Source organism: Pogoniulus pusillus, chromosome 36 (assembly GCF_015220805.1).
Source record: "Pogoniulus pusillus isolate bPogPus1 chromosome 36, bPogPus1.pri, whole genome shotgun sequence".
NCBI lineage: Eukaryota > Metazoa > Chordata > Aves > Piciformes > Lybiidae > Pogoniulus > Pogoniulus pusillus.
In genome coordinates, this window is record NC_087299.1 from 1,451,832 (window position 1) to 1,478,644 (window position 26,813).

General features: G+C 62.5%; 2 protein-coding genes across 13 annotated transcripts in view; both read left to right on the plus strand.

Moving 5' to 3' along the window:
• The window catches only part of USP48 (ubiquitin specific peptidase 48), a 59,672-nt gene extending 54,672 nt beyond the window's left edge, over nucleotides 1-5,000 (plus strand). For 4 of the 5 annotated variants that reach the window (XM_064172366.1, XM_064172367.1, XM_064172368.1 and 1 more), the window contains exons 22-27: nucleotides 1,313-1,417; nucleotides 1,802-1,957; nucleotides 2,990-3,115; nucleotides 4,079-4,127; nucleotides 4,529-4,555; nucleotides 4,659-5,000. In XM_064172366.1, coding sequence (XP_064028436.1) covers nucleotides 1,313-1,417; nucleotides 1,802-1,957; nucleotides 2,990-3,115; nucleotides 4,079-4,127; nucleotides 4,529-4,555; nucleotides 4,659-4,681 — 486 coding nt within the window. In that variant the 3' untranslated portion in view covers nucleotides 4,682-5,000. Of the gene's footprint in view, nucleotides 1-1,312; nucleotides 1,418-1,801; nucleotides 1,958-2,989; nucleotides 3,116-4,078; nucleotides 4,128-4,528; nucleotides 4,556-4,658 lie in introns of those variants that run through there. The other variant, XR_010308609.1, reaches the window with a different exon arrangement.
• A 2,344-nt stretch (nucleotides 5,001-7,344) lies between these two features.
• RAP1GAP (RAP1 GTPase activating protein) lies at nucleotides 7,345-20,974 on the plus strand. Of its 8 annotated transcripts, none has more exons than XM_064172250.1 (22): nucleotides 7,345-7,461; nucleotides 9,896-10,085; nucleotides 10,169-10,216; nucleotides 10,334-10,372; nucleotides 11,163-11,342; nucleotides 12,316-12,410; nucleotides 12,490-12,568; nucleotides 12,649-12,702; nucleotides 12,792-12,875; nucleotides 12,957-13,057; nucleotides 13,142-13,271; nucleotides 14,396-14,551; nucleotides 14,627-14,698; nucleotides 14,775-14,861; nucleotides 16,943-17,080; nucleotides 17,678-17,746; nucleotides 17,839-17,948; nucleotides 18,035-18,109; nucleotides 19,304-19,400; nucleotides 20,530-20,641; nucleotides 20,738-20,805; nucleotides 20,881-20,974. In XM_064172250.1, the coding sequence occupies exons 3-22, from the start codon at nucleotides 10,178-10,180 to the stop codon at nucleotides 20,887-20,889; spliced, it is 1,794 nt and encodes a 597-aa protein (XP_064028320.1). In that variant the 5' UTR covers nucleotides 7,345-7,461; nucleotides 9,896-10,085; nucleotides 10,169-10,177; the 3' UTR covers nucleotides 20,890-20,974. The 8 variants fall into 8 exon arrangements, with proteins under 8 accessions (XP_064028320.1, XP_064028321.1, XP_064028322.1 ...); XM_064172251.1 differs by having other exon boundaries at nucleotides 9,939-10,085; XM_064172252.1 differs by having other exon boundaries at nucleotides 9,962-10,085.
• The last annotated feature ends 5,839 nt before the right edge of the window (nucleotides 20,975-26,813 follow it).

Consider the following 26,813-nt stretch of genomic DNA (forward strand, 5'->3'; position numbering starts at 1 on the left):
TGTTCCCTGCACCTGTGCAGTATGGGGTTGGGCTTTTTGGCCTCAGGGATTTATTCTTTTCCCCTCTGGGATTGCTTTTTTTCCCCTCATGGATTTCCACCTCCCTGCCTGTCCAGGGGAGGAGCAGGAGCCTGGAGAGGTGCTGGGGGCTGGCCAGGTTTCTGCCCTGGCTGTGAGCTGTCCAGCCTGCAGCACAGGCCAGAGCCGTCAGCCAGGGGCTTGTGTCTGGAGGCAGGATCCGAGGCTGCTGCCGGCTCTGCAGCAGGGGGGTGGTTGCTGTTCTCTGGCGCCAGGCAGGACCCTGCTCACACGTGGGGCTGGCAAGAAAACAAGCAACCATTCTTCACCCAGCAGCTGGAGCTGGAGCTGGAGAGAGGGGGCCAGGGCTGGCCTGCCAGGTCCCTTGCTAGGAGGGCAGCCTCAGCGAGATGCAGAACAGTGCCACTGGCACCTGCTGCTTCCTTCCCTGCTGCAAAGCCCAGGGAGCCTTTCCCATCCCCTCGTCCCTGCCCTTCCCCCTCCCTTTAACCCCCAGGCACCTCCTCCTGCCGCTGCCAGAGGGAAGCCAGGGCTGTATGGAGTCCAGAGGGCTCTGGTTGGTGCTGGCTGCTGGGGAGCTGGGATGGCACTGATTGGAGTGGTGATGGTGGAGAAGAGCTCTGGGGGCATCCAGGATGGGGGAGGGCACTGCTCTCCTGGGCTCCTGCAAACCCCAGCTCCAGCCAAAGCCAAGATGAACTTGTGAAAGCAAATCCATGACTCCTGGAGTGGCTTTTACACCCCTGAAGGTCCTTTTGATTTCTGTTTGTGTGAATTATTTAGATTTCATTTACTTACAACCTGCAGACCCATAAATAACTCTGCTGAGTGCCTCTGTCAGCCTGCTGGAGGCCTGCACAAGTGTCTTCATTTACAGCTAATATTCCTCCCTCTGGCTTAAGGCTTTTCAGAAGACACTTAGATGAAGCAGAGAAGCAGCCAGCTAATGGGGAAGGAATCAGTCCAGGCCCCTGGAGACCTTCCCTTTGCCCAGCAAGGAGGGGAAGGTCCTGAGCCACAGGAAGCACCTGTGAGTCAAGCCCGAGGCTGCTTCTCCTGAGCCCCATCCCCCTGCAGTTCTGTGCAGCTGGGGAGGGGTGGAGAAGACTTCGTGGAGCACGTGGAGGAGGTCTTGGGGTCGTTCCCTGTTGTGCCTTGATTTGGTCAGCTGGAGGTGGAGTGGCTGAGGTGGCTGTGAGCCGCCTGCGGTGCTGTGGCAGTGCTGGGGGGGCTGCAGCCAGGCGGTGACACAGGATGGTTTTTGTGACCCCAGGTAATGAAGGATGCTGCTCCAGAGCTGAACGTGAGCAGCTCAGAAGCTGAAGAGGAGAGGGAGGAAAACAAGCCAGAGGGGGAGCAGGACCCAGACTTTAACCAGGTAGAGACCCAAACCAACGTCAGGTCCTGGGGGTTTTGTATCACCCTCTTGAGTCAGCAGGGTGGGACAAGCCTCAGCCACCCAAGCATGCCTTAAGCTGCTGTTTCCATGGTCATAGCAGAGCATCCCTTTGGGTTTGGAGAGATCCACTGCTGCTGGTGACTTGTCACTGGGCTGGTGGGAACCTGCCCCCTGCTAGTGTGAGAAGCAGGAGCTGAGGTTTCAAAGCCAGTCCGTGGGTCCCCTCCACGCAGCCATTCGCTTTCCATGGGGCTCTCCAGTGCCTGGCACCCTCCCTCGCATGCCTCACCCACCCCCTGCCTTCTCCACCCATCTGGGGGCTCCTGGTTTGGCTTTTAATGCTTGTGTGCCCCTGGTTTCCAGAGCAATGGCAGTGCCAAGCGCCAGAAGGTCTCTCACCAGAGCTATGTCAGCTACCAGAAGCAGGGCATCAGGAGGAGCACTCGGCACCGGAAGGTGCGAGGGGAGAAGGCACTGCTGGTGTCTGCAAACCAGACCCTGAAGGAGCTGAAAATACAGGTGAGGAGCTGGGCAGGGCTCCCTCAGTCAGCCTGCAGATGACACCAGCTTGGCTGGGATGTTGACCTGCTGGAGGATTCCACAGAGGGCCCTGGCCAGGCTGACTGCGTGGGCTGAGGTTCAACAAGGCCAAGAGCTGTGTCCTGCTCTTGGGTCACAACAACCCCATGAAGGCTCCAGGCTGGGAGCACAGTGGCTGGAAGCTGCCCAGCAGAGAAAGGACCTGGGGGTGCTGGTTGGCAGCAGCTGAAGATGAGTCAGGCTGTGCCCAGGTGGCCAAGAAAGCATCCTGGCCCAACAGGAGCAGGGCAGGGATTGTACCCATGGACTGGGCACTGATGAGTAGACCTTGAGTAGGTTTAGGTGTAGAGCTTGAGTCCTGTGTTCAGTTTTGGGCCCCTCACTCCAAGAAGGATATTGAGGGGCTGGAGCAGGTCTGGTGAAGGGCTGCAAAGCTGGGGAAGGGGCTGGAAAATAGGGCTGGGGAGGAGCAGCTGAGGGAGCTGGGGTTGGTCAGCCTGAAGGAAAGGAGGCTGAGGAAAGGAATTCTGGCTCCCTACAGCTCCCTGAAAGGAGGCTGCAGCCAGGTGGGGGCCAACCCTTTCTCCCAAGGAAGAAGAGATAGGAGGAGAGGAAGTCCTCAAGTTGCCCCAGGGGAGGTTTAGGTTGGCTCTGAGGAACAATTTCTTCCCCTTAAGAGTTGCCAAGGCCTGGCCCAGGCTGCCCAGGGCAGTGGTGCAGTGCCCATCCCTGGAGGGGTTTCCAAGGCATGGAGATGTGGTGCTGAGGGCCATGGCTTGGTGGTGCCCTGGCAGTGCTGGGGTCGGGGTTGGACTGGATGATCCAACCCAAACAGCTCCACGGTTCCAGTGAAGTCATCTCGACTAAGTAACCACAGAATCAGGAGCCTGCTGCTGGGAGGGGCAGGAGGGAGAGGGGCTGCAGCCTGCCCCGCTGTGCAGGGGGTGCTGTGCCCCTGGGCACAGCCTTTCCCTGGGCACACAGTCAGCCTGTCTCACTCTGTTGGCACAGATCATGCATGCATTTTCAGTTGCTCCCTTCGACCAGAACCTCTCCATCGATGGCAAGATCCTGAGCGATGACACAGCCACGCTGGGCAGCCTGGGAGTCATCCCTGAGTCTGTCATCCTGCTGAAGGTACCGGGGGGGGGCTGGGCACTAAAATCAAGCAGGGGATGGGGCCTGGTTTGTGCACAGCCAGAAACACCTCCTGGTGCAGGTGGAGGCCACTGTGTGCTGGACCTGCCCAACCACTCACCTCCTTTCATGCTTCAGTTAACAAATTCCTCCTGCAGCTCCTGCTTGGAGGAGGAAAATCCACTTGGTTTGGGTTTGGAGGAGCAGTTGTTAGCTGAGTTTTGCTGCTGGGCCCCAAGTGTGGCTAAATTAGGGAGTGAGTGTCCCCCCCCTAATGTTCTCAGATGATATTTGGGCTGGAGATCCCTCCCTGCTCTCCTCTGAAGCAGCACCGTGATCCAAACATGTTGGGTTGGCTCTGCTCTGCTGAGACCCCACCTGCAGCACTGCCTCCAGCTCTGGGGCTCCCAGCACCAAGGACATTGAACTGTTGGAGTAGGGCCAGAGGAGGCCACAGAGATGATCAGGGGGCTGCAGAAGCTCCCCTGTGGGGACAGGCTGGGAGATTGGGGCTGTTGAGCCTGGAGAAGGGAAGGCTGCAGGGAGACCTTTAGAGCAGCCTTACAGTACCCAAAAGGGCTGCAGGAGAGCTGGGGAGGGACTTTGGACAAGGGCTGGAGTGCCAGGATGAGGCACAATGGCTTTGAGCTGGGAGAGGGGAGAGGGAGAGTGGAGATGAGGAAGAAGTTGTTGAGAGTGAGGGTGGGGAGAGGCTGGCACAGGCTGCCCAGGGAGGCTGTGGCTGCCCCTGCCTGGAGGTGTTCAAGGCCAGGCTGGGTGAGGCCTGGAGCAGCCTGTGCTGGTGAGAGGTGTCCCTGCCCGTGGCAGGGGGCTGGAGGGAGCTGGATGATCTTTAAGGTCTCTTTCAACCCAACCCATTTTGATTCTCTGATGCTCTGAGACCCCCACCCCAGAAGCAGCTCCCCCCCAGTCACCCCTGCCCACCTTCCCTTCCCTCCCCAGGCCGATGAGCCCATAGCAGATTACGCAGCCATGGACGATGTGATGCAAGGTGAGGGCTGGGGCTGGGGGGGGCTGGGGCACACAGGAGGTTTGGGGGGGGCTGGGAAGGCACTGCTGTGGTTTTGGGAGGGGCATTGGCAACTGAGAGTTGTGTTGGTTGGGTTGGGGTTGTGGCATGGTGGGAAGGTGGAGATGTGAGGCACTGGCAGAGGCTGCCCAGGGAGGTGATGGAGTCACCACCCCTGCGGGCGGTCAGGAGGGGGGTGGCCATGGCACTGGTTTGGTGGCTGTGGTGGTGCTGGGTTGAGGATTGGACTGAATGATCTTGGAGGTCTCCAAGGATGCTTTGATGTCACTGAGTGAGAAATTTGGTGCTTGGGAGGGCAAAGATCTCATGAGAAACATCTGCCAGGAGGCTTCTAACCTCTCAACTCTCCTTTCCCCCCCCAGTTTGTATGCCTGAAGAAGGATTTAAAGGTGAGTCCAGCCCAGGCTTACCCCCCGACACCCCCTTTGCTTACCCCCCCCATGCTGACTTTCCCTCCATCCCATCATCTCCTGGTTGTTCTTTTCTCCTCAGGGACTGGTTTGCTTGGACACTGATACTTTGTTTTCACTGAGGAGCAACCAGAAGGGAAGAGGATTTTAACGTGGGTAGGGCATTAAAAGCAAAAAACAAACCAACCCCCAACCAAACCAACCGAGCTGGATCCAGGACTGAAACTCTTTGACTCTTCCAGAAGGCAGAAACCCATTTTGAAGTGACTGCTCCCCACCTTCCCCCTCCCCCACCCCCCAGAAACACAAACCCCATGCCTTATGTCAAAGCAGATTGCACTGAAGGACAACCCTGCCTTGGAGAGAGTGTGCCCGGGCTTGTATTTAATAAAGCAAGAGGAAGCTGGGAGGAGGTTCAGCAGCAGCCAGAGCCTCTCCTGTGTGCAGCCAGCAGCCCCCACACCGTCCCACGAGGGGCTGGGACCCCCCCCAGGCCACCTCCCTGTCAACTCCAGGGGCTCTTTGACCTCCAGCAGCTCATCCCAGCTCCAGTCAGCTCTGGCACAGCCTGGAGGTCAAGCAGCTGGGACGCAGGAGGAACATCCAAGTTCTGCCAACCTCTTCCCCCCTCTTCATCCCCCCCCAGACTTCATCTCTTGAACCCAAAACACTGCCTTCCAGCACGGGAGGGGCTGGGGAGCTGCTGCCCCTCTTCCACGGCTCACTTCCAGACCTTGGAGTTTTCCAGAACCTCCTGCTCTCTCCAAAGTGGTTTTTAGAAACCGGGAGGCAATTTTAAGCACTTTCAGCATCCCTGCCCCCGGTCTGGGCCTGCCAGGAGTGCTGATGGCATGGGGAGCTGGCACCTTCCCACGGGGAGAAGGCTTTCCCCCCCCCCCTCTCCTCTTTCCAGGACTGCACTAACCATTACTGTTGCTTCTGGCATCTGCAGCTCCCAGCCAGCCTCTCTGTGCCCTGCTGTGAGCAGGAACAAGTGAACTGCTTCCAGGCTGGAGGAGAAAAGGGCCCTGGGGAGCTCCCTCCCTAGCCCCATGGCCACGTCGCTTGTGCCTGCAGCAAAGCCTGGTGCCCAGGGGCAGGTTGGTGCCACAGTAGCTGGCAGAGGAGGGCAGGAGGCTGGGGCTGTGAGGGGGTGAGAGGCACACACAGGCCTCCTGTCCTTCATGCTGAGCGATAGCTTCTGTCCCAGGAGCTATGTGGGGCCTGTGTCCTCTTCTGACCCCCTCCTCCTCTTCTTCTTGACTCCCTCCTCCTCCTCTTCTTCTTGACCCACTCCTCCTTTTCTTGACCCCCTCTTCCTTCTCTTCTTCTTGACCCCCTCTTCCTTCTCCTTGACCCCCTCCTCCTCCTCCTCTTCTTCTTGACCCCCTCCTCCTCTTCTTGACCCACTCCTCTTCTTCTTGACCCCCTCTTCCTTCTCCTTGACCCCCTCCTCCTCCTCCTCTTCTTCTTGACCCCCTCCTCCTCTTCTTGACCCACTCCTCTTCTTCTTGAACCCCTCTTCCTTCTCCTTGACCCCCTCCTCCTCCTCCTCTTCTTCTTGACCCCCTCCTCCTCTTCTTGACCCACTCCTCTTCTTCTTGAACCCCTCTTCCTTCTCCTTGACCCCCTCCTCCTCTTCTTCTTGACCCACTCCTCCTCCTCCTGCTCTTCTAGACTGCTGCCTTCCTCCTCCTTGACCTGGTCCTAGTCCTTCTCCTCCCCTCCTTACCTCCATCCTTCTCCCTCCCTCCTCCCTCGCCCCTGTCCTCCTCTTCTTGCCCTCTCCTCCCATCCCCGGTGGGTTTTGGGGGGAAGCAGCCAGCACTGGAGGGGCTGTGGGGGTGCTTTTGGGGGGCATTCTGGCCCTGCCTGTCCTTTCCTAAGGTGAAGACAGTGGCAGGGGCTGGAGCTTTTCCTCTCCATGTCCCTGTCCCATGGGAATTCCCTATTGGGCTCTTCTCAATTTGCTGTTTGCTGGTTTTTGATGTTACAAAAAGTCCTTTCCTTGAGCTTACCTCGGTGGGAAGTCAACGCTGGGGAGGGGCAGGGAGGGGGGGGGCGGTAGTGGTGTTCCTTGGGTCTGGAGGTGGAGAGTCCAGAGCTGCCCCGAGGCCTGGTTTTGTCCCTTTGGGATTGAAGCAGTGCCTGGAGCTGGGGGAGCCTGCTCAGAGCACCTCGGGGCTGCATCTGCCACCCCCATGGGCCAGGCCCCCCCTGCAGGCTCCTCTTGGTGTCCTTGTCCATGTCGCCCACCCAGCACCTGGGGGGCTCCGTGGAAGCTGGCACCCACTTGTGCCTTTCTGCTCTAGCACCCATGCTGGGGGTGTCCTCTGGAGGGAGGGAGATGGGTGCTGGGTGGGGTGCTTGGGGCCTGGGTGCCGGTGAGGGTGGAGGCAGAGGGACTTGGGGGGGGGGCAGCGGCCCGGTAGGGATGCAGGGGAGAGATGATGCAGGTGATGGAGGGAGGGACACCGAGGACCGGGGCTGGGATGGCCCCGAGGAGCAGGGAGGGATGCGGGGGATGGACAGAGCAGGGTGCCCGGGTACCGGGGGGTGGGTGGGGATGGCATCTGGGGGCACCTCTGGCGGGGGAGGGGGGAGGTGCTGGGTGCTGAGGACGAGGAGCGGAGGGGGCAGGCAGGTGGTCCCGGGAGGAGGGGGAGCAGGGATGGAGAGGGCTCGGGGGTGAGGCCGTGCCCAGGGTAAGTGCCCGGTGCCGGTGCCCGGTGCCGTTCCCCCTCCAGCCCCCCCGGAGGGGCTGCCCCGCCCCGCCGCACGTGACGCGGCGCGGTGGCAGCCAGCGGCGGGGCCTCGGCTCCGCTCCGCTCCGGTACCGGCTCCGCCAGCGCTCCGGTACCGGCCCCGGCCCCGCCGCCCCTCCGGTAAGTGCCGCTCCGGGGGCTCCCCGGAGACGTGTCCGCGTCGTGCCCCCCACCCCCGCAGCCTCCATCTCCATCCCGGTGCTCCCCCAGTCCCCGGCGCAGCACCGTCCACGGTGACCTTCAGCCGGTACCAGTACCGGGGGGGGGAATATGCTCGGGGCCTGGACAAGGAGGAGGACTTAGGGGGCTCACCCTCCGTGGACCCCCCCACTCAACCTGCCCCTCCCCAAAACATCTCCTCCCTTCGCTGTGCCCCCCCCGCCTGTCTTTGCCCAACATCTCCCCATCAGTTCTCCCCCCCCCCGGATCGCTCCGCCGTCACCTACCCTTCGCAACCTGCCCTCTTCCTCCTCCTCCTCCTCCTCCTCACCCTAAATTCTCTTCCCCCCCCATACCCTTCCCGAAACACCCCCCCGGTATCTGCCCCATTAATTACCCACCCCAAACCTAGCCCCCCCACACCCCGTTACGCTCAAATCTCTCTGTGTTCTCCTGCCCCCCCCCAATATCTGCCCCAGTAATTACCTGCCCCTAACCTGCCCCCCCGCCAGTTACCCCCAAATCTATGCCCCCCTTTTCTGCCTCCCCCCCCCCATTCCCACTCCCTGCAGTCTCCTCCTCCCCAACCCCCACTCTGCCCCCTGCTCCCCAAGCCTGGCCCCACATCTGGGTCATCCCCCCCTCAGTGCCACCCCCCCTTTGGCTACTGGGGTGGGGGTAAGCGATGAGGGGCACACCCCCCCCGGCCCTGCTGCCCACGGGGTGGGCACAGCGTGGCCCAGGGAGGCACTGGGCTGGGCCGGGGCTGCGTTTGCTCGGGGCCGGGGCACGTTTGGCCCGGGGGGGGCTGGCGTCTGCACGGGGACAGGTGACATTGGTGCGGCTGCACCAGGCGGGCACCGCCGCACCCGCGGGGCTTGCACGGGGACGGGTCCTGCTCGCACTAGGGTGGGGGTGGCACGCAGGGATTCGGCCACGCTTGCACCAGAGTGGGTGCCACATCTGTGCCAGGATGGGTCCCTTTTGCACCAGGGTCATGCCTGCTTGCACCAGAGTGGTGCTTGCACCAGGGTGGGTCATGCTTGCACTGGGATGGGTCATACACTAGAGATGTGCTTGCACCAGAGTGGTGCTTGCACCAGGATGGGTCATGCTTGCACTAGAGATGGGTTTGCACCAGGATGGGTCATGCTTGCACTAGAGATGGGTTTGCACCAGGGTGGGTCATGCTTGCACCAGAGTGGTGCTTGCACCAGGATGGGTCATGCTTGCACTAGAGATAGGTTTGCACCAGGATGGGTCATGCTTTCACTAGAGATGGGCTAGCACCAGGATGGGTCATGGTTGCACCAGAGTGGTGTTTGCACCAGGATGGGTCATGCTTGCACTAGAGATGGGTTTGCACCAGGATGGGTCATGCTTGCACTAGAGATGGGTTTGCACCAGGATGGGTCATGCTTGCACTAGAGATGGGCTTGCACGAATTGTATTTGCACCAAAGTGGTGTTTGCACAGAGATGAGGCTCAGCTGCACCAGGGCTGTGCCTGCACCAGGGTGGTGTTTACGTCAGCATTGTGCTTGCACCGGGATGGGCCACGGTTGCTCGAGGCCCCCCTTTTGCACCAGGGTGGTGTTTGCACCAGCGTTGCACCTGCGGGGGGGGGGGGGGGTCACGCTTGGAGCAGGGCTGCACTTGCACGTGGTGATGTCTGCAGAGGGACAGGTCGTGCTTGCACCAGGGTGGTGCTTGCACCAGTGCTGCCTTTGCACAGGGGTGGGTCACGTTTGCACCAGGGCTGTGCTTGCACGGAGTTGTGTCTACACAGATGTGAGCCACACTTGCACCAGGGTGGTGTTTTCACCAGGGTGGTGTTTGCACCAGGGTCCCTTTTGCCCCAAGGCTGTGCTCACACTCCAGGGCAGCAGCACAGTGGTGTCTTTGCACAAGCATTCAGCCTTGCACCAGTGTTGTGCACGGCCAGGGTGGGTTTGCACGGAGGTGAAACTTGTTTGAGCCAGACCTTGCTTTGCACCAGGGTGGATTTGCACCAGGGTTGGGTTCACACTAGGGCAGTGTTTACATTAGGAGCGTGTTTGCACCAGGCTGTGCTTACTCCCGGCTGGGTTTGCACAGGGCAGGTTTGCCCCAGGCTGTGCCTAGAGAGGGCAGGTTTGCAGGCGCTGTGTCCGCGCCGGGTTGCGTTCACACCAGCGTGAGGGTTACGCCGGAGCCCGGCGCTGTCCGTGGTGCTGCCCCACGTGGAGCCACCTCCCACCGGCAGAGGGCGCCCTGGTGGGTGGGTGGGGCTGGTCTGGGGGTGCGATGAGTTCGGGGGGTGGGGGAGGGGTTTTGTCTCGGTGGGCTCAGCCTCCCCCCCCACACCCCGAGAGTGACGCAGCCCCCACCGCTCCCCACCCGCTGGCTGCCCGCAGCCGGCAGGGTGGCACTTGGCTCGGTGCCATCCGTGGGCTCCAGGGGTGACGCCGCTGCCCCAGCAGCAGGGCGGCCTGGCGAGGGGCTGTGGGGGAGCTCTCTTCTCCCCCAGGGAGCGCCATGGACCCTCCTGGACCCCCCCACACCACCTAGGCATACCTCTAGCTGGCACTGCCATCCCACCCCCAGGTAAGCCCCCGTGGCCATCGCCCACCCAAGGGTGCCCGTTCTGTACTGGAGTGATTGGCACCCACAGCCCCTCTCTCCCGCAGGGCAGCAGGATGGCCCAGCAGCGCCATGCCATGCCCCCGCCGCTCAAGGTAGGCATCACTAGGGTGGGGGCACCCAGCCAGCACCCATGGGTGCCGGAGCAGCCTTCAGGGTCCCCAGCACCCTTGGGTGTCAGCTTGGCCTTCACCCACTCCTTCATGTTGCAGACGGAGGAGGACTACATCCCCTACCCCAGCGTGCACGAGGTAGGGCACCCACTGCCCTCCAGAGATGGGTGCCAGGGCAGGCAAGCGGCTGGAGGGGGGCGGTTGGTTGGTGGCTGTGTGCCCAAAGTGCCCAGCTCAGCTATGGGTGCAGGTTGGGTTGGTGGTTGTGTGCCCAGAGTGCCCAGCTCAGCTTTGGGCACAGGTGCAGGTTGGGTTGGTGGTTGTGTGCCCAGAGTGCCCAGCTCAGCTTTGGGCACAGGTGCAGGTTGGGTTGGTGGTTGTGTGCCCAGAGTGCCCAGCTTAGCTGTGGGTGCAGGTGCTGGTTGGGTTGGTGGTTGTGTGCCCAGAGTGCCCAGCTCAGCTGTGGGTGCAGGTGCTGGTTGGGTTGGTGGTTGTGTGCCCAGAGTGCCCAGCTCAGCTTTGGGCACAGGTGCTGGTTGGGTTGGTGGTTGTGTGCCCAGAGTGCCCAGCTCAGCTGTGGGCACAGGTGCTGGTTGGGTTGGTGGTTGTGTGCCCCGAGTGCCCAGCTCAGCTTTGGGCACAGGTGCTGGTTGGGTTGGTGGTTGTGTGCCCAGAGTGCCCAGCTCAGCTGTGGGCACGGGTGCTGGTTGGGTTGGTGGTTGTGTGCCCAGAGTGCCCAGCTCAGCTGTGGGCACGGGTGCTGGTTGGGTTGGTGGTTGTGTGCCCAGAGTGCCCAGCTCAGCTTTGGGCACAGGTGCTGGTTGGGTTGGTGGTTGTGTGCCCCGAGTGCCCAGCTCAGCTTTGGGCACAGGTGCTGGTTGGGTTGGTGGTTGTGTGCCCAGAGTGCCCAGCTCAGCTGTGGGCACAGGTGCTGGGCCGGGAGGGGCCGTTCCCCCTCATCCTCCTGCCGCAGTTTGGGGGCTACTGGATCGAGGGCACCAACCACCAGCTGAGTGGGGCACCCGAGTCTCCCCCAGCGCCTGGCACCCGGGTGAAGCTTGAGGGCAACCACACGGCCAAGATCTACCGCAAGCACTTCCTGGGCAAGGTGAGGGTGGGTGCCAGGGTGGGACAGATGCCCCACAGGGAGTTGTGAGCGTGAGGACCTCATGAGTATGGGCGCTCATGGGCATGGGCACTTGCATGTATGGAGGTGGGGGTGGGTATCTGTGGGCATGACACCCTCATGCTATGGGTGCCCAGAGACATGTAACTCATGGCACGGTTGCTCATGGACCTGGGAGCCCCATGGCATGGGTGCTCATGGCCACAGGTGCCCTATGGCATAGCCACTCATGCCCACAGGTGCCCTATGGTGCTTGTACATGTGGGTGCTCATGGAGGTGGGCATTGGTGGGCAAGGGAGCCCCGTGGGCATGGGTGCTCATGGACCCAAGTGTCCTGCATCACAGGTGCCTGTGCATAGGGTGGGGCACGTGTGGGCATCTATGGGCACAGGAGCCCTAAGGATATAGGTGCTTGTGGGCATGAGTCCCTGTGGCATGGTTCCCTGAGCTTAGGGTAGGCATGAGGGTCCCGTGGGTACGGGTGCTCGTGAACACAGGTGCCACATGGGCATGGGTGTGCACAGGCCTGGATGCTGCAGGTGCAGGGTGCTCCCTGAGCACTCGTGGGTATGGCTGCTCAGGAGCACGGGTGCCCCATGGCATGGGTGCCCCATGGCACGGGTGCCTGTGGGTTTAAGTGGCTCATTGCATGTGAGCCCATGAGCGTAGGTGCCCCACAGATGGTGGCATCTGCGCCCATGGGTGCCAAGGGACACGGCTGTCCCGCGGGGATGGGTGCTGAGGGTTCTGGGCACCCTGAGCCAGGGTGCTCCGTGGTGTGGGTGCAGACGTGGGCACGAGGGGCAACCTACAAACTGCTGTAAGATGGGCAGGCCAGGGGTGTGGGTCCTCGTGGGTATTGGTGCTGGCAGGCACGGGGGGCCCACGGCATGGGTGCCTGCTCGTGTGAGCAGCCCTTGGCACGGCCGTGGGTGCTCAGCCCCCTCCCCTCAGGAGCACTTCAACTACTACTCCCTGGACCCGGCGCTCGGGCACCTCGTCTTCTCCCTCAAGTACGACGAGCAGGAGCACCTCCACCTGCTGCTGCGGTGAGCAGGGTGCCAGGGGGGCACCCGTGGGTGTTGGTCGGGTGGCTGAAGCCACCCTGACCCCTGCCTTGCCCCGCAGCACCCGCACCCGCACCCTGCACGATGTGGTGCCCATCTCCTGCCTGGCTGAGTTCCCCAACGTGGTGCAGATGGCCAAGGTGGGTGCCACACCTCCAGCAGCACCCATGGGTGCCCCCCGGCCCTGGGCCACCCATCGCATCCCCCATCCCTCCCGCAGCTGGTGTGCGAGGACGTCAACGTGGACCGCTTCTACCCCGTGCTCTACCCCAAGGTGAGTGGGTGCAGGGCCACACAGGCGCCCCTGGGTGTGGGCACCCCGAGGTGCCCCCCAGCCAGCCTCTGCCCGCCCCTCCCTCGCAGGCATCCCGCCTCATCCTCGCCTTTGACGAGCACGTCCTCAGCAACCACTTCAAGTTCGGGGTCATCTACCAAAAACTGGGGCAGGTATGGGGGGGGGGCGTGGGGAGGTTAGGGGGGTGGGGGCGTCCCGAGTGGGTGCTGGCACCCATGCCCAGCCCACCGCAGACCTCCGAGGAGGAGCTGTTCGGCACCACGGAGGAGAGCCCTGCGTTCACCGAGTTCCTCGACGTCCTGGGGCAGAGGGTGCAGCTGCGGGACTTCAAAGGGTGCGTGACGGGCGGGGGGTGCTGGCTTGGGTGGGGGGCACCCGTGGAGCCCAGGGTCAGGGTGTCCCCTCCCTCCCCACCCAGGTTTCGGGGGGGGCTGGACGTGACCCACGGGCAGACGGGCAGCGAGTCTGTCTATTGCCACTTCCGCGACAAGGAGATCATGTTCCACGTCTCCACCAAGCTGCCCTACACCGAGGGGGATGCCCAGCAGGTGGGCACCCAGAGGCGCTGGGCGGGGGGGAAGGAAGGTGGGGGGCAGGGGTTCGAGGGGCTCACGTGGGCGCCGGGGGGCAGACAGGGCTGTAGGGGTTCCTGGTTCACCCCCGTGGGTTGGAAAGGCTGCAGGGGCACCTGTGGGTGCTTTAAGGGTGCCCATGGGCTGAAGGGGCTCCAGGAGCACCCGTGGGTGCTGGAGGGCATTCGTAGGGTACAGAGGCTGGCAGAGCACCCATGGGTGCTGGGAGGGTTGTCTGTGGCATGCAAAATGTATCAAGAGGCATCTATGGAACATGAGAGACAGCATGGGGCACGTGGGCATTGGGGGGCAGATGGGCTGCTGGGAGCTGGCAGAGCACCCATGGGTGCTGGGAGGGAGTACCTGAGATGCAGGCGCCCCTAAGTGCTGGAGGGCATCTATAAGATACAAGGTGCTGGCAGAGCACCCATAGGTGCTAGTGAGTGTCTGTGGTGTCAGGGGTGCAGAGGACTGGGAGAGCACCCGATGGTGATGGGGAGGGGAACTCCAGGTGCACCCATGGGTGCTGAAGTCATCTGTGGGGGCTGCTGGCGGTTGTCCAGGGAATACAAAAGCTCCAGGGGTGCCCAGGGGTGTTAGGCAGGATTCAGGGGCCTGACAGGGCACCCATGGGTGCTTCAGGGGTGTCCATGGGGTGCAGGGGCTCCTAGAGCTCCGATGGGTGCTGGGGGGTGGAGAGGTGTCATTGATGACAGGAGGCTGCCAGGGCACCCATGGGTTCTCTGTGGGCTGCAGGGATTCGTGGGACACCCACGAGTGCTGAGGAGGTGGCTGGGATGCAGAAATCTCATGGGGCACCCATGGGTGCTAGGCAGGACACAGGGGCCTGACAGACTGCCATTTATGGGATGCAGGGGGCTGGTCTGGCACCCATGGGTGCTCTGAGGGTGTCTGGGGTGGAGAGGTTCCTGGGACTCGCAGGAGCACTGAGCAGGTGTCCACGGGATGTGAAATCTCAGGGGCACCCCTGGGTGCTGGGGTGCCCTGATGAGGCAGAGGGTCTGCCACTGCCTTCGCCCCCGTGGCGTGACCTTCTCTGTGCCCTCTCTGTGCCCGCCCTGTGCCCGCCGGCCCCGCAGCTGCAGCGGAAGCGTCACATCGGCAATGACATCGTGGCCGTCGTCTTCCAGGACGAGAACACTCCCTTCGTGCCCGACATGATCGCCTCCAACTTCCTCCACGCCTTCGTGGTGGTGCAGCTGGAGCAGGGCAGCACCCAGGGCACCCTCTACAAGGTGCCAGCCCCTGCCCGCCGGCTGCTGGAGGGCCGCAGGGTGCCCCCATCACCCTTACCTACCCACCCCTCGCAGGTCTCTGTCACTGCCCGTGACGATGTGCCCTTCTTCGGCCCACCGCTGCCCGACCCTGCCATCTTCAGGAAGGTGAGCACCCATGGGTGCTGCTGGGGGCTTCCCCAGGGTGGCCCCCACCCAAGGGTGCCCCTCCTTGCCCCCATAGGGCCCCGAGTTCCAGGAGTTCCTGCTGACCAAGCTCATCAACGCTGAGTATGCCTGCTACAAGGCAGAGAAGTTCGCCAAGCTGGAGGTGGGTGCAGGGTGCAGGGGTGCTGGGGTGTGCCCACCACTGGCTGGTACAATAGGGGTGTTGGGAGTAGTGTGGGAGCTGTGCCTGCAGTGGGGCTGCACATGCTGTAGAGCAGTGTGAGTGTTGGGCACAGCGTGGGTGCTGTGGGTGTGCAGGCTGTGCCCACAGTAGGTGCTATGGCTGTGGGTGCTGTGCCCATGATAGGTGCTGTGGATGTGGGTACTGTGCCTGTGGTGCTGCTGTGGCTGCTGTGGCTGCTGTGGGTGTGGGTGCTGTGTCCATAGTAGATGCTGTGAATGTGGGCACTGTGCCCACAGTAGGTGCTATGGGTGTGGGTACTGTGCCTGCAGTGGGTGCTGTGGGTACTGTGCCTGCAACAGTGCTGTGGATGCCGTGGATGCTGTGCCCGCAGCAGATGATATTGGGTGTGGGTGCTGTGCCCATGGTAGGTGCTATGAATGTGAGTGCTGTGCCCACGGTAGGTGCTATGGGTGTGGGTGCTGTGGATGTGGGTACTGTGCCTGCAGTGGGTACTGTGTCTGCAGCAGTGCTGTGGATGCTGTGCCTGCAGTGATGCTGTGGATGCTGTGCCCGCAGTAGATGCAATTGGGTGTGGGTGCTATGCCCACGGTAGGTGCTATGGGTGTGGGTGCTGTGGATGTGGATACTGTGCCTGCAGTAGGTGCTGCGGGTACTGTGCCTGCAGCAGTGCTGTGGATGCTGTGCCCGCAGTAGATGCAATTGGGTGTGGGTGCTATGCCCACGGTAGGTGCTATGGGTGTGGGTGCTGTGGATGTGGGTACTGTGCCTGCAGTAGGTGCTGCGGGTACTGTGCCTGCAGCAGTGCTGTGGATGCTGTGCCCGCAGTAGATGCAATTGGGTGTGGGTGCTATGCCCACGGTAGGTGCTATGGGTGTGGGTACTGTGCCTGCAGTAGGTGCTGCGGGTACTGTGCCTGCAGCAGTGCTGTGGATGCTGTGACTGCAGTAGATGCTATTGGGTGTGGGTGCTGAGCCCACAGTAGGTGCTATGAATGTGAGTGCTGTGCCCACGGTAGGTGCTATGGGTGTGGGTGCTGTGGATGTGGGTACTGTGGATGTGGCAGTGCTGTGGCTGCAGTGGGTGCTGTGCCTGCAGCAGCTGCTGTGGATGTGAGTACTGTGCCCACAGTAGGTGCTGCAGATGTGGGTTCCATGCCCACAGTGGATGCTGTGAGTATGGCTGCTGTGATTGCAGCAGGTGCTGTGCCTGCTGTGGGTGCTGTGCCCGCTGTTGTGTGGGCGTGCTGTGCTGTCTGGGTGCTGCTAGGCATGGGGGGGGGAGTGGAGTCCTTCAGCAGAGGCATGTGGGTGTGGGTGCCGGGTCTGCTGTGAGTGCTGAGTGAGGGCACTGTGTACACTGGCAGGATGTGGGTGCTGTGCACGGGGGCAGGACACGCATGCCTGCAGCAGTGGCATGTGTGTGGGTGCTGCATGCCAGCTGGGTGCTATGCCCTCAGGAGTGTTGGGAGGGTGCCATGTATACTGGGTGCTGTCCCTGCTGTGGGTGCTGTGCCTGGCAGGGGAATGCCTGCTGTGGGCGATGTACACTGGGTGCTCTGTGTGTGGGTGCCATGCCTGCAGGAATGCCATGTGGATGGGTGCTGTCCCTGCTGTGGGTGCTGTGTACCCTGGGTGCAGTGCCTGCTGGGGGTGCCGTGCCGGTGGATGCCATGCGTGGGTGTCACATGCCCTGGGCACCGTGGCTGCTGAGTGCGGGAGTGAGTGCTGCGGGTGCTGGGTGAGGGGATGCCATACCCGTGGGTACCATGGGTGCCAGTGGATGCTGGTGGGCGGGCACTGTATTGGTGGGTGCCAGTGGGTGGGTACTGTGTGGGTGGGTGCCAGCGGATGCTGGTGGGTCTTTGCTCTGTGGGTGGAAGCTGAGCTCCGTGGGTGCCAGCGGATGCTGGCAGGCGAATGCTGCGCCGCTGTGTGCCGCCGCCGTGGGTATGGTGCCGGTGGCAGCGGACGCTGATGGGTGCAGTGCCGGTGGGGCGGGTGGGTGCCGGTGGGTGCTGGTGTGTGACGCGGGCGGGGCAGGAGCGGACCCGAGCGGCGCTGCTGGAGACGCTGCACGAGGAGCTGCAGGCCCGCAGCCAGGCCATGCTGGGGCTGGGCCCCGATGACGACCGCCCCGATAACGGCTCCGCCGCCCCGGGCTTCTTCGAGTCCTTCAAGGTGGGGGCCGCCGGGGGAGGGGGGCTCGGAGGTACTGCGCAGTGCGGCCGGAACCCCGCGGGCCCCATCACCGGACCACCCCCTGCCGGTGCCCGCGGCGATGCCCACCCCAGCGCTCCGGCCACGCCCACAGCCACACCCCGTGAGCAGATCGCAGCCGGCAGTGCCACAAGCCCCGCCCACAAAGCTGCAGACACCGCCCCTTTCCACAAGCCCCGCCCACAAACCTACAGACACCGCCCCTTTCCACAAGCCCCGCCCACAAATCGGCAGACACCGCCCCTTTCCACAAGCCCCGCCCACAAACCTACAGACACCGCCCCTTTCCACAAGCCCCGCCCCTGTGGTTCTTGTCGTCCGCTTAGGCCCCGCCCCTCAGAAGCCTCCCCTCTTCCTCAAGCCACGCCCCCCACTCCCGCTCTTCCACACCCGGCCACGCCCCTCGCCCTGAGCCACGCCCCCTAGCTCCGGCGGGGGTTCGCATGAGCCCCACCCCCCAGAAAGCCCCTCCCTATCCCGCGCGCCCCTCTGCCGAGGCCCCGCCCCCGCCGGTGCCCCCCGTGCCCCCCGGCGCGGCTGACTCGGTGCCGCCCGCAGTCGCTGCTGGTGCCCGGGAGCCGGCGCGGACGCCGCGGCAGCGCCATCGGGCTGGGCTCGGTGGAAGAGGTGCGTGCCCCCGGCCGAGCGCCTCCCTTCCCGGGGTCTCCCCCGCCCCGGTGTCCGCTTCCCTCTCACCCCCGCTTAACGGTGACCCGCAGGCGCTGCTGGTGCCCGGCAAGAGCCCTTCGCGGCGGCGGCCCGGCCCGCTCGGCTCCCGCCGCTCCAGCGCCATCGGCATCGAAAGCATCCAGGAGGCACCGGCCGGCAGGTGAGCGCCGGGGCCGGGCACGGGACTGACACCGGCCGGTGCCATCTCCTGGGATCACTCCCCGTTGTCGCCTCCCCCCGCCCCAGGGACAGCCCCGCTGCCACCCCCGAAGGCACCAGCTCCGCGCACAGCTCCCCGGAAAGCCGCCGGCACGCCGACAGGTCCGCACCGGGCAGAGGGCACCGCGTCTGGGGGGGCACTGGGACGGGGGGGCGACAGGGCAAGGTGACAGTAGGATGGGGCAGCACAAGGGTGAGGTGACGCTGGGGACAGAGTGCCAGCGGGACGCGGCGCTGCCAGGTGGGATGCCATCAGGGTGACACGGGGACCGGAGGGCACTGGGATGGCTGGCAGCAGGGCAGTGTGACAGTGAGGTGATGCGGACTGGCATGAGGCAGCACAAGTAGAAGGTGGCAGCACCGGGACGTGGTAGCTCTGGTCTGAGGTGACACAGGGACAGAGTGACAGGGTGGCACTGGGATGGAGCAGCGCGAGGATGAGGTGGCACTGGGGACGAGGTGACAGCAGGGCACGGGGTTGGCAGAACGCAGTGACGCTGGGGTGGCACAGGGACTGGAGAGCACTGGAATGTGGTGCCACAAAGACAAGAAGACATCAGTGTGGGGTGACACAGGGACAGGATGGCAGTGTGGGCTCTAGGGTGTGGCAGCACAAGGACATTGTGGCACTGGAATGGAGCCACATGAGGGGACCTGTAGGGCATTATACGGCACTGGGAGGACAGGGTGGCACTGGGATGAGGTGGCACCAGGATGGGGTAGCACCAGCATGGGGTGACAGAGGGGCAGGGTGGCATCAGGATGACACAAGGGACTGGAGAACTCTGGGATGGGACAGCATACAGATGGGATGGCACAGAAATACAGTGGCACAAGATGAGTTGGCACTGGGATGGGGTGGCAAGAGAGCAGGGTGCCGAGGGACCAGAGGGCACTGGGTCAAGGCAGAACATGGATTGAGCAGCACAGAGATGCAATGGGACAGGGTTGCACGGGGACAGGATGACACCAGGACAAGGTGGCACTGAGATAATTGGCACAGGACAACATGGAAATAGAACAGGGATAGGGTGGCACAAGGACAGGGTCACTCAGGAACCCAGTGGCACAGGGATTGTATGGCATGGGGACAAAGTAGCAGGAAGACACAGTTGTGTAGGGTGGCACAGGGACAGCATGGCACTTGGATGGCAAGGGTGGCACAGGGATGGGACATCCCAAGGTTGGGACAATATTGGGACAGGATGGCATGGGGACAGGTTGGCAGGGGTGGTACCGTGGTGGTGGCGCGCTGCGCGGTGCCAGCCTGTGCCCGCCGTTGGTGGCTGTCCCCAGCAGGGCCGACAAGCCGGAGCCGGTGGCATTCTCCCGCTCGTCCTCCAGCGCCAGCAGCTTCGGCAGTGCCACCGAGGAGCCCAACGAGCCTGGCAGGGTATGGGCTGCAGGGGGTGGTGGTGGCACAGGATGTCCTGTCCTCCTGCCAGCCTACCCCCGCCTCATGCCATCCCCACACCGTCCCACTCTCACCCCGCTGCTGTGCCACCTTGTCCCTGTGCCATCCCACCCCTGAGGTGTCCCATCCCTGTGCCACTGTCTCTGTGCCATCCCGTTCCTGTGCCATCCCATCCTGTGGTATTCCATCCCCTTGCTATCCCCTTCCTGTGCCATTCTCTCCTGTCCCTGTGAGATCCCAACCTGTCCTGTGCCATGCCCGTGCCATCCCATCCCTGTTCCATGCCATCCCATGATGTCCCACCTCTGTACCATCCTATCTTGTGTTATGCCCACGCCATGCCATCCCTGTGCTATCCCATCCTGTGCTATCCCATCCCTGCGCCATCCTGGCCCATGCCATGCCCATGCCATCCCACCCTGTGATGTCTTATCCCTGTGCCATCATGTCCTGTGCCATGCCATGCCCATCCCATCCTAGACATGTCCCATCCCATCCTGCAGTGTCCTATCCCTGTGCCATCCTGTCTTGTGCCATGCCCATGCCATGCCATCCCTGTGCCATCCCATTCTGTTATGTCTATCCCTGCACCATCCTGTCCCATGCCATGCCCATGCCATCCCTGCACCATCCTGTCCCATGCCAAGCCATGCCTATCCCATCCCTGTGCCATCCCACCCCGTGATGTCCTATCTCTGTGCCATGCCATTCCTGTGCCATCTCATCTTGTGATGCCTCACCCCTGCACTATCCTGTCCTGTGCCATGCCCATGCCATCCATCCTGCAGTGTCCCATCCCTGTGCCATCCTGTCCCATGCCATCTCTGCACCATCCTGTCCCATGCCATCCCTGTGCCATCCTGTCCCATGCCATCTCTGCACCATCCTGTCCCATGCCATCCCTGTGCCATCCTATCCCATGCCACCCCTGTTCCATCCATCCTGCAGTGTCCCATCCCTGTGCCATCCTGTCCCATGCCATCCCTGAGCCATCCTGTCCCATGCCATCCCTGCACCATCCTGTCCCATGCCACCCCTGTGCCATCCATCCTGCAGTGTCCCATCCCTGTGCCATCCTGTCCCATGCCCCTCCTGTGCCCCCCCGCAGCAGCGCTGTGACCTGGCACTGCCCCCTCAGGATTGCCGCTCGCCCCCGGGCAGCCACCGCGACGCCTTCACCGACCCCCCCTGGCCGGATGACCCCCCCGGGACCCCCCCAGGTAGCTCCATCCGCAGAGGTCGCCACAGGGCTTGAGCCCCCCCGCGGGGGTGCCAGGCCCCCCCAGGCTGCTCATTCCCCCCCCCCGTTCCCCCAGGCCGGCGCCCCCCTGACCCCCCCTGCCCTGAGATCAAGATCCAGCTGGAGCGACCCCCCCCGAACCCGGTGAGGCTGAGCCCCCCCCCGGGTGGGGACCCCCATCCCGGGGTGCCCCCCCCCCACTCATGTCCCTCCTCGCAGGGCTCATAGCCGCCCCCTGTCCTGGCGAGCTGGGGGGGGCACCGCTTCCCCCCCTCCCCGTGCCAGCCCCATGCCAGGAGCCGAAGCCATCGTCCCCGGTGCAAGATCTGGGGGGGGGAACCCCCCAAAAATGGAGGTGCTTCCCCCCCCCCGCCTCCAGACAATCTCCATCACCCCAAAGACCCCCTGAGGGGGGGGGCCGGGATGGATCACGAAGCGCCCCCCCCACTTCCACTGTGACCCCAATGCCGCGTGAGGGGGGGGTCCCCTAAAAGGACGAGTGGGGGCAACCCGAGCATATCGACCCCCCCCAAGAGAAAAGAGGGGGGGGGGCTCAAATCCAGGGCAAACCCAGCCTGGGGTCCCTCTGCCCCCCCCCCCCCCCCCCCCCTTTTGTTCTGAGGGATGAAGGCTCTGGACTGGGTCAGACGCTGGAATTGGGGGGGGAGGGGAGGATTATTTTTTCAAGCCCCCCCCAGGTCGTGTTTGTGTTCCCCTGGGCCCTGTATAAAATAAAGGTTTATTTATCGCTACTGGGGGCGCTGGGGGGGGGCTCCATCTCCGCGGGGGGGGGTCTGATATCCCATGGGGGCCTCAATGACTGGGGGAGGCTCCAAGGGTAGCTGGGGCCGGGGGGGGGGAGGCTCAAGAGGCTCAATCTGGAGGCAGGGGATGGATATCCTGGGGGGGGCAGTTCTTGATATCCGGGGGGGGGTCTGAATATCTGGGGCAGGGGGGTGGGCAGCTGATACCTGGGGGGGGGCATCTGAATCTCGGGGGGGGGGGGCTGAATCTCTTGGGGGATGGTCCCGAATACCTGGTAGGGGGTCCTGAATATCGGGGGGGGGGGGGGGGGGGGGGGGGGGGGTTTGAATCTCGGGGGCGGGTCCTGAACGCCTGGGACAGGGTCTGAATCTCGGGGGGGGATCTGAATCTCCAGGGGGGGGTCGTGAGTGAATACCTGGGACAGGGTCTGAATCTTTTTGGGGGGGTTTCTGAATCTCCGGGGGGGGTCATCAGTACCTGGGACAGGTTCTGAGTCTGGGGGGGGGTCTTAATACCTAGGACGGGGTCTGAATCTCTGGGGGGGGGTCTGAATCTCTGGGGGGGTCTGAATCTCTGGGGGTGAGATGTTCCTGATAGCTGGGAAGGGGTTCTTGATAGCGAGGCCTGGGGGAGTCCCTGATGTAGGGGGCGGGGGGGCTCTGTAATATCTGGGGGGGGTCCCTGCTCTCTGGGGGGGGCTGTTGCTGGTATCTGGTGAGAGGAACCCCCAAGAGCTGAGGGCTTCTCTTATACGTCCCGGGGAGAGGGGGGGGGGGGGGGGGGGGGGGTGTGGAACCTGAGTATCTGGGGGGAGTCCTGACAATCTGGGGGGGGTCCTGGCTATCTGGGGGGGGGGGCTGCGGGTCCGGGGGGGGGAGGTCTCGGTGTCTGGGAAGGAGGGTCCCTGCTGTTCGGATAGAGGCTCCTGTGAACCGGGGGGGGGGGGGGGGTCTTGGTATCTGGGGGGGCTCCCTGATAGCTGATGGGTTCGCTGCCATCTCGGGGGGGGGGTCGCTGATATTTGGGTCCTGAATATCTGCGGGGGAGTCTTTGGGGAAGGTTCTCTGCTCTCCGAGGGGTTCTTTGACATCTTGGGGGAGGTACCCTGGTATCTCGGCTGCCCAACTCCCTTTAAGCCCCCCCCCCCAGGCCCCAAGTTGTTTCCCCACGCAGCCTTCCCCCCCCCCTCCCCCCCCCCCCCAATCCATTTTGGGGCCAATTTGCCCCACGCGAGCTCCGTACCCACATCGGGGGGGGCATTTTTGCAGCCTCTCTCGAGTTTTTCCCCTTCTTTTCGGGGCGCTGTGGGCACCCCAAAAACCTACCAGCCAATGCCCCCCCCCCCTTTTTTCTTCCCCCTCCTCCCCCCAGCCCCAAAGAAACCCCCTCCCCATCCCCCTTTTCAGCCCCGGTGGCCAACCCCCCCCTCGGGGAGCGGCACTTGGCTGGCAGCTGCAGTGGGCAGCGGCTCGGTGCCAGCTCCGCAGCCAAGACAAACTGCTCTGTGTGTGTGTCCCGCCCCCCCCCGCGCCCCCCCGGGCCCCCCGAAACCACCGAGCACCCCGGGACCGGTTAAACTTAGCTCGGTGCCGCCCGCGGTCTGGGCGAGCGCAGTGCCAGCCGCCGGGTGGCCGTGCCACAGGGCACCCAGCGAAGTGGGGGTGCCGCAGAGCCACCGCCGCGCCCCCCCCCGCCCCGCTCCGCAGCTGGCGCCGCTCGGGGAGCCGCCTGCAGCCTTGCCAGGGTGGCACAGCGGGGCCGGGGTGGGCACAGCGGAGCGGGCAGCGAAGAAAGGGGACAGGGGGAGGGGGCGGGGGGGGGGGGGGGGGGGTGCTCAGGGAGGAAGGTTCAGGGTGTTCGGGGGGGGGGTTGGGGGGTGGGGGTGCTTCGGTGGGCAGGGGTCTGCGGCAGCTCGGGGTGGGGGTGCGGGGGTGGGATGCTCAGGGAGGGGATTTGGGGGGGCTTAAAGGGGGTTTGGAGGTGCTCAAGGAGGAGAATTTTTGGGGGGGCTTAAAGGAGGTTTGGGGGTGCTCAAGGAGGAGATTTGGGGGGCTTAAAGAATGTGTGGGGGTGCTCAAGGAGGAGATTTGGAGGTGCTTAAAGGGGGTTTGGGGCTGCTCAGAGAGGAGATTTGGGGGGGCTTAAAGGAGGTTTGGGGGTGCTCAAGGAGGAGATTTTTGGGGGAGCTTAAAGGAGGTTTGGGGGTGCTCAAGGAGGAGATTTGGAGGTTTGGGGCTGCTCAGAGAGGAGATTTGGGGGGGCCTGAAGGAGGTTTGGGGGTGCTCAGAGAGGAGATTAGGGAGAGCATAAAGAGAGTTTGGGGGTGGTCAAGGAGGAGATTTGGGGGTGCTTAAAGGAGGTTTGGGGGTGACTGAAGGTGATTAGGGGTGCCCCTGAGGGGAGTTGGGGATGCTTGAGGAGATTTGGGAGTGCTCAGGGAGGGGATTTGAGAGTGCTCAGGGAGGGGATTTGGGGGTGCTCAGGGAGGGGGTTTGGGGTGTTAGGTGGTCAAGGAGTTTGGGGCAGCTCCCTGAGGGTGTTCAGGGAGGGGATTTGGGGGTGCTCAGGGGATTGCACTGCTCAGGAAGGTGGTTCGGGGTCTTCAAGGGGATGTGGGGTATTCAGGGAGGGGGTTTGGGGGTGCTCGGGGGTTCGGGAGGGGATTTGGGAGGGCTTGAGGGTGTTCAGGGGTGGGGGTTCATATGCTCAGGTGGGTTTGGGTGCTCTGTGGGTTTGTGGGTGCTCGGGGGGGGATGCTGAGGTGGTTTTGGGTGCTCCATGGGTTTGTGGGTGCTCGGGAGGGGATGCTGAGGTGGTTTTGGGTGCTCTGTGGGTTTGTGGGTGCTCGGGGGGGGATGCTGAGGTGATTTTGGGTGCTCCATGGGTTTGTGGGTGCTCGGGAGGGGATGCTGAGGTGATTTTGGGGATGCTGAAGGGGGTCTGGGAGTGTTCCAGGAGGGGCTTGGGGGCGTTCAGGGGGTTTGGGGGTGCTCAGGAAGGGGTTTTGTGCTGCTCAGAGAGGTTGTGCTGCTCAGGGAGGGAATTTTGAGGTGCTTGAAGAGGTTTGGGGGTGCTTTTGGGGGCGATTGAAGTGCTTTTGGGTGATCAGGGAGGGTGTTGGGGGTGCTCAGAAGGAGGCTTGGGGTGCTCACAGTTTGCAGTGCTCAGGAAGGGGATTTGGGGGTGCTCGAAGGGGACTGGGGGGCTGAGTGTGCTCAGGAATGGGAGTTTGGGCACTCAGGTGGTTTGGGGGTGCCCGAGGGGGTTGGGGATACTCAGGGAGGGGGTTTCAGAGGCTCTGAGGTGCTCAGAGAGGGGGTTTGGGGTTGCTCTGGGGCTTGGGGTGCTCAGGGAGTGCCTCAGTGCAGGGTGCAGCTGGGTGTGCCCTGGGCTGCAGGGGTACGGAGCGGCAGGGGCACACCCGCGGCAGCAGTGCAGTGCCCGCTGGCACTCATGCACGGAGGGCACCGTTGGCACACCCAAGGCACTGCCTGTCCCAGGTGGCCTTTGGCCCGTGTGAGATGCACACAGGGTGAGTGCCACACCTGCATTTTGCAGGGTGGCAGGCACTGCAGGCTCCTGCCCTTCAGCTCTTGCACAACCACGGAGGCATTGGCATGTCCACGGTGGCATTTCCACATCCTTGGTGGCATTTCCACACACACAGTGGCATTTGCACACACACAGTGGCATTTGCACACACATAGTGGCATTTGCACACACATAGTGGCATTTGCACATGCACACAGTGGCATTTGCACATCCTTGGTGGCATTTGCACACACATAATGGCATTTGCACATGCACACAGTGGCATTTGCACATGCACACAGTGGCATTTACACATCCTTGGTGGCATTTGCACACACACACAGTGGCATTTGCACATCCTTGGTGGCATTTGCACACACACACAGTGGCATTTGCACGTCCATGGTGGCATTTGCACACACACAGTGGCATTTGCACATCCATAGTGGCATTTGCACGTCCATGGTGGCATTTGCACACACACACAGTGGCATTTGCACATAAATAGAGGCATTTGCACACACACAGAGTGGCATTTGCACATCCTTGGTGGCATTTGCACACACAGAGTGGCATTTGCACATCCATAGTGGCATTTGCACGTCCATGGTGGCATTTGCACACACACACAGTGGCATTTGCACACAAATAGAGGCATTTGCACACGCACACAGTGGCATTTGCATGTCCATGATGGCATTTGCACACACACAATGGCGTTTGCACATCCTTGGTGGCATTTGCACACACACAGTGGCATTTGCACATCCATAGTGGCATTTGCACGTCCATGGTGGCATTTGCACACACACAGTGGCATTTGCACACAAATAGAGGCATTTGCACACACACAGAGTGGCATTTGCACATCCTTGGTGGCATTTGCACACACACAGTGGCATTTGCACATCCATAGTGGCATTTGCACGTCCATGGTGGCATTTGCACACACACAGAGTGGCATTTGCACACAAATAGAGGCATTTGCACACACACAGAGTGGCATTTGCACATCCTTGGTGGCATTTGCACACACACAGTGGCATTTGCACACACAGAGTGGCATTTGCACATCCTTGGTGGCATTTGCACACACAGAGTGGCATTTACACACACACAGTGGCATTTGCACACAAATAGAGGCATTTGCACACACACACAGTGGCATTTGCACATCCTTGGTGGCATTTGCACACACACAGTGGCATTTGTACACACACACAGTGGCATTTGCATGTCCATGGTGGCATTTGCACACACACAGTGACATTTGCATGTTCTTAGTGGCATTTGCATGCCTATGGTGGCATTTGCACACCACGGTGGCATTTGCACATGTGCTGTGGCATATTTTGCACACCCATGGTGGTTTTTACACGTGCAGGTGGGTATTTGCATGGGCACAGTGTCCTTTGGCACGTCAGGCACAGGTAGGATGCCTTTCCCACGTGCACAGTGGCATTCTGTGTGTGGAGGGCACAGTAGGCACCTGCATGGTGCCATTTACACCCCCCCAGTGCCTTCTGCAAGGGCAGAGTGGCATTTTACACCCCTGCACCCACCCACACTGGCACTATGCATGGTGGCTTGCTGCAGGTGTGAGGCACCCTGGGCACATGCAAGGTGGCATTTTCCACATGGGTGGCACCTGCACAGTGACATCTCCACACCCAGGGTGACTTCTGTGGGTGCACAGTGGCAGTTTACACCTGGGCATGGTGGCACGCTGCACACCTGGGGATTTTTGCACACCCTTGTGCCTGGTGGCATTTTGCACATGCAGGGCACCCTGAGCACATGCAAGGTGGCATTATACACGTGCAAGGCACCCTGAGCACATGCAAGGTGGCATTATA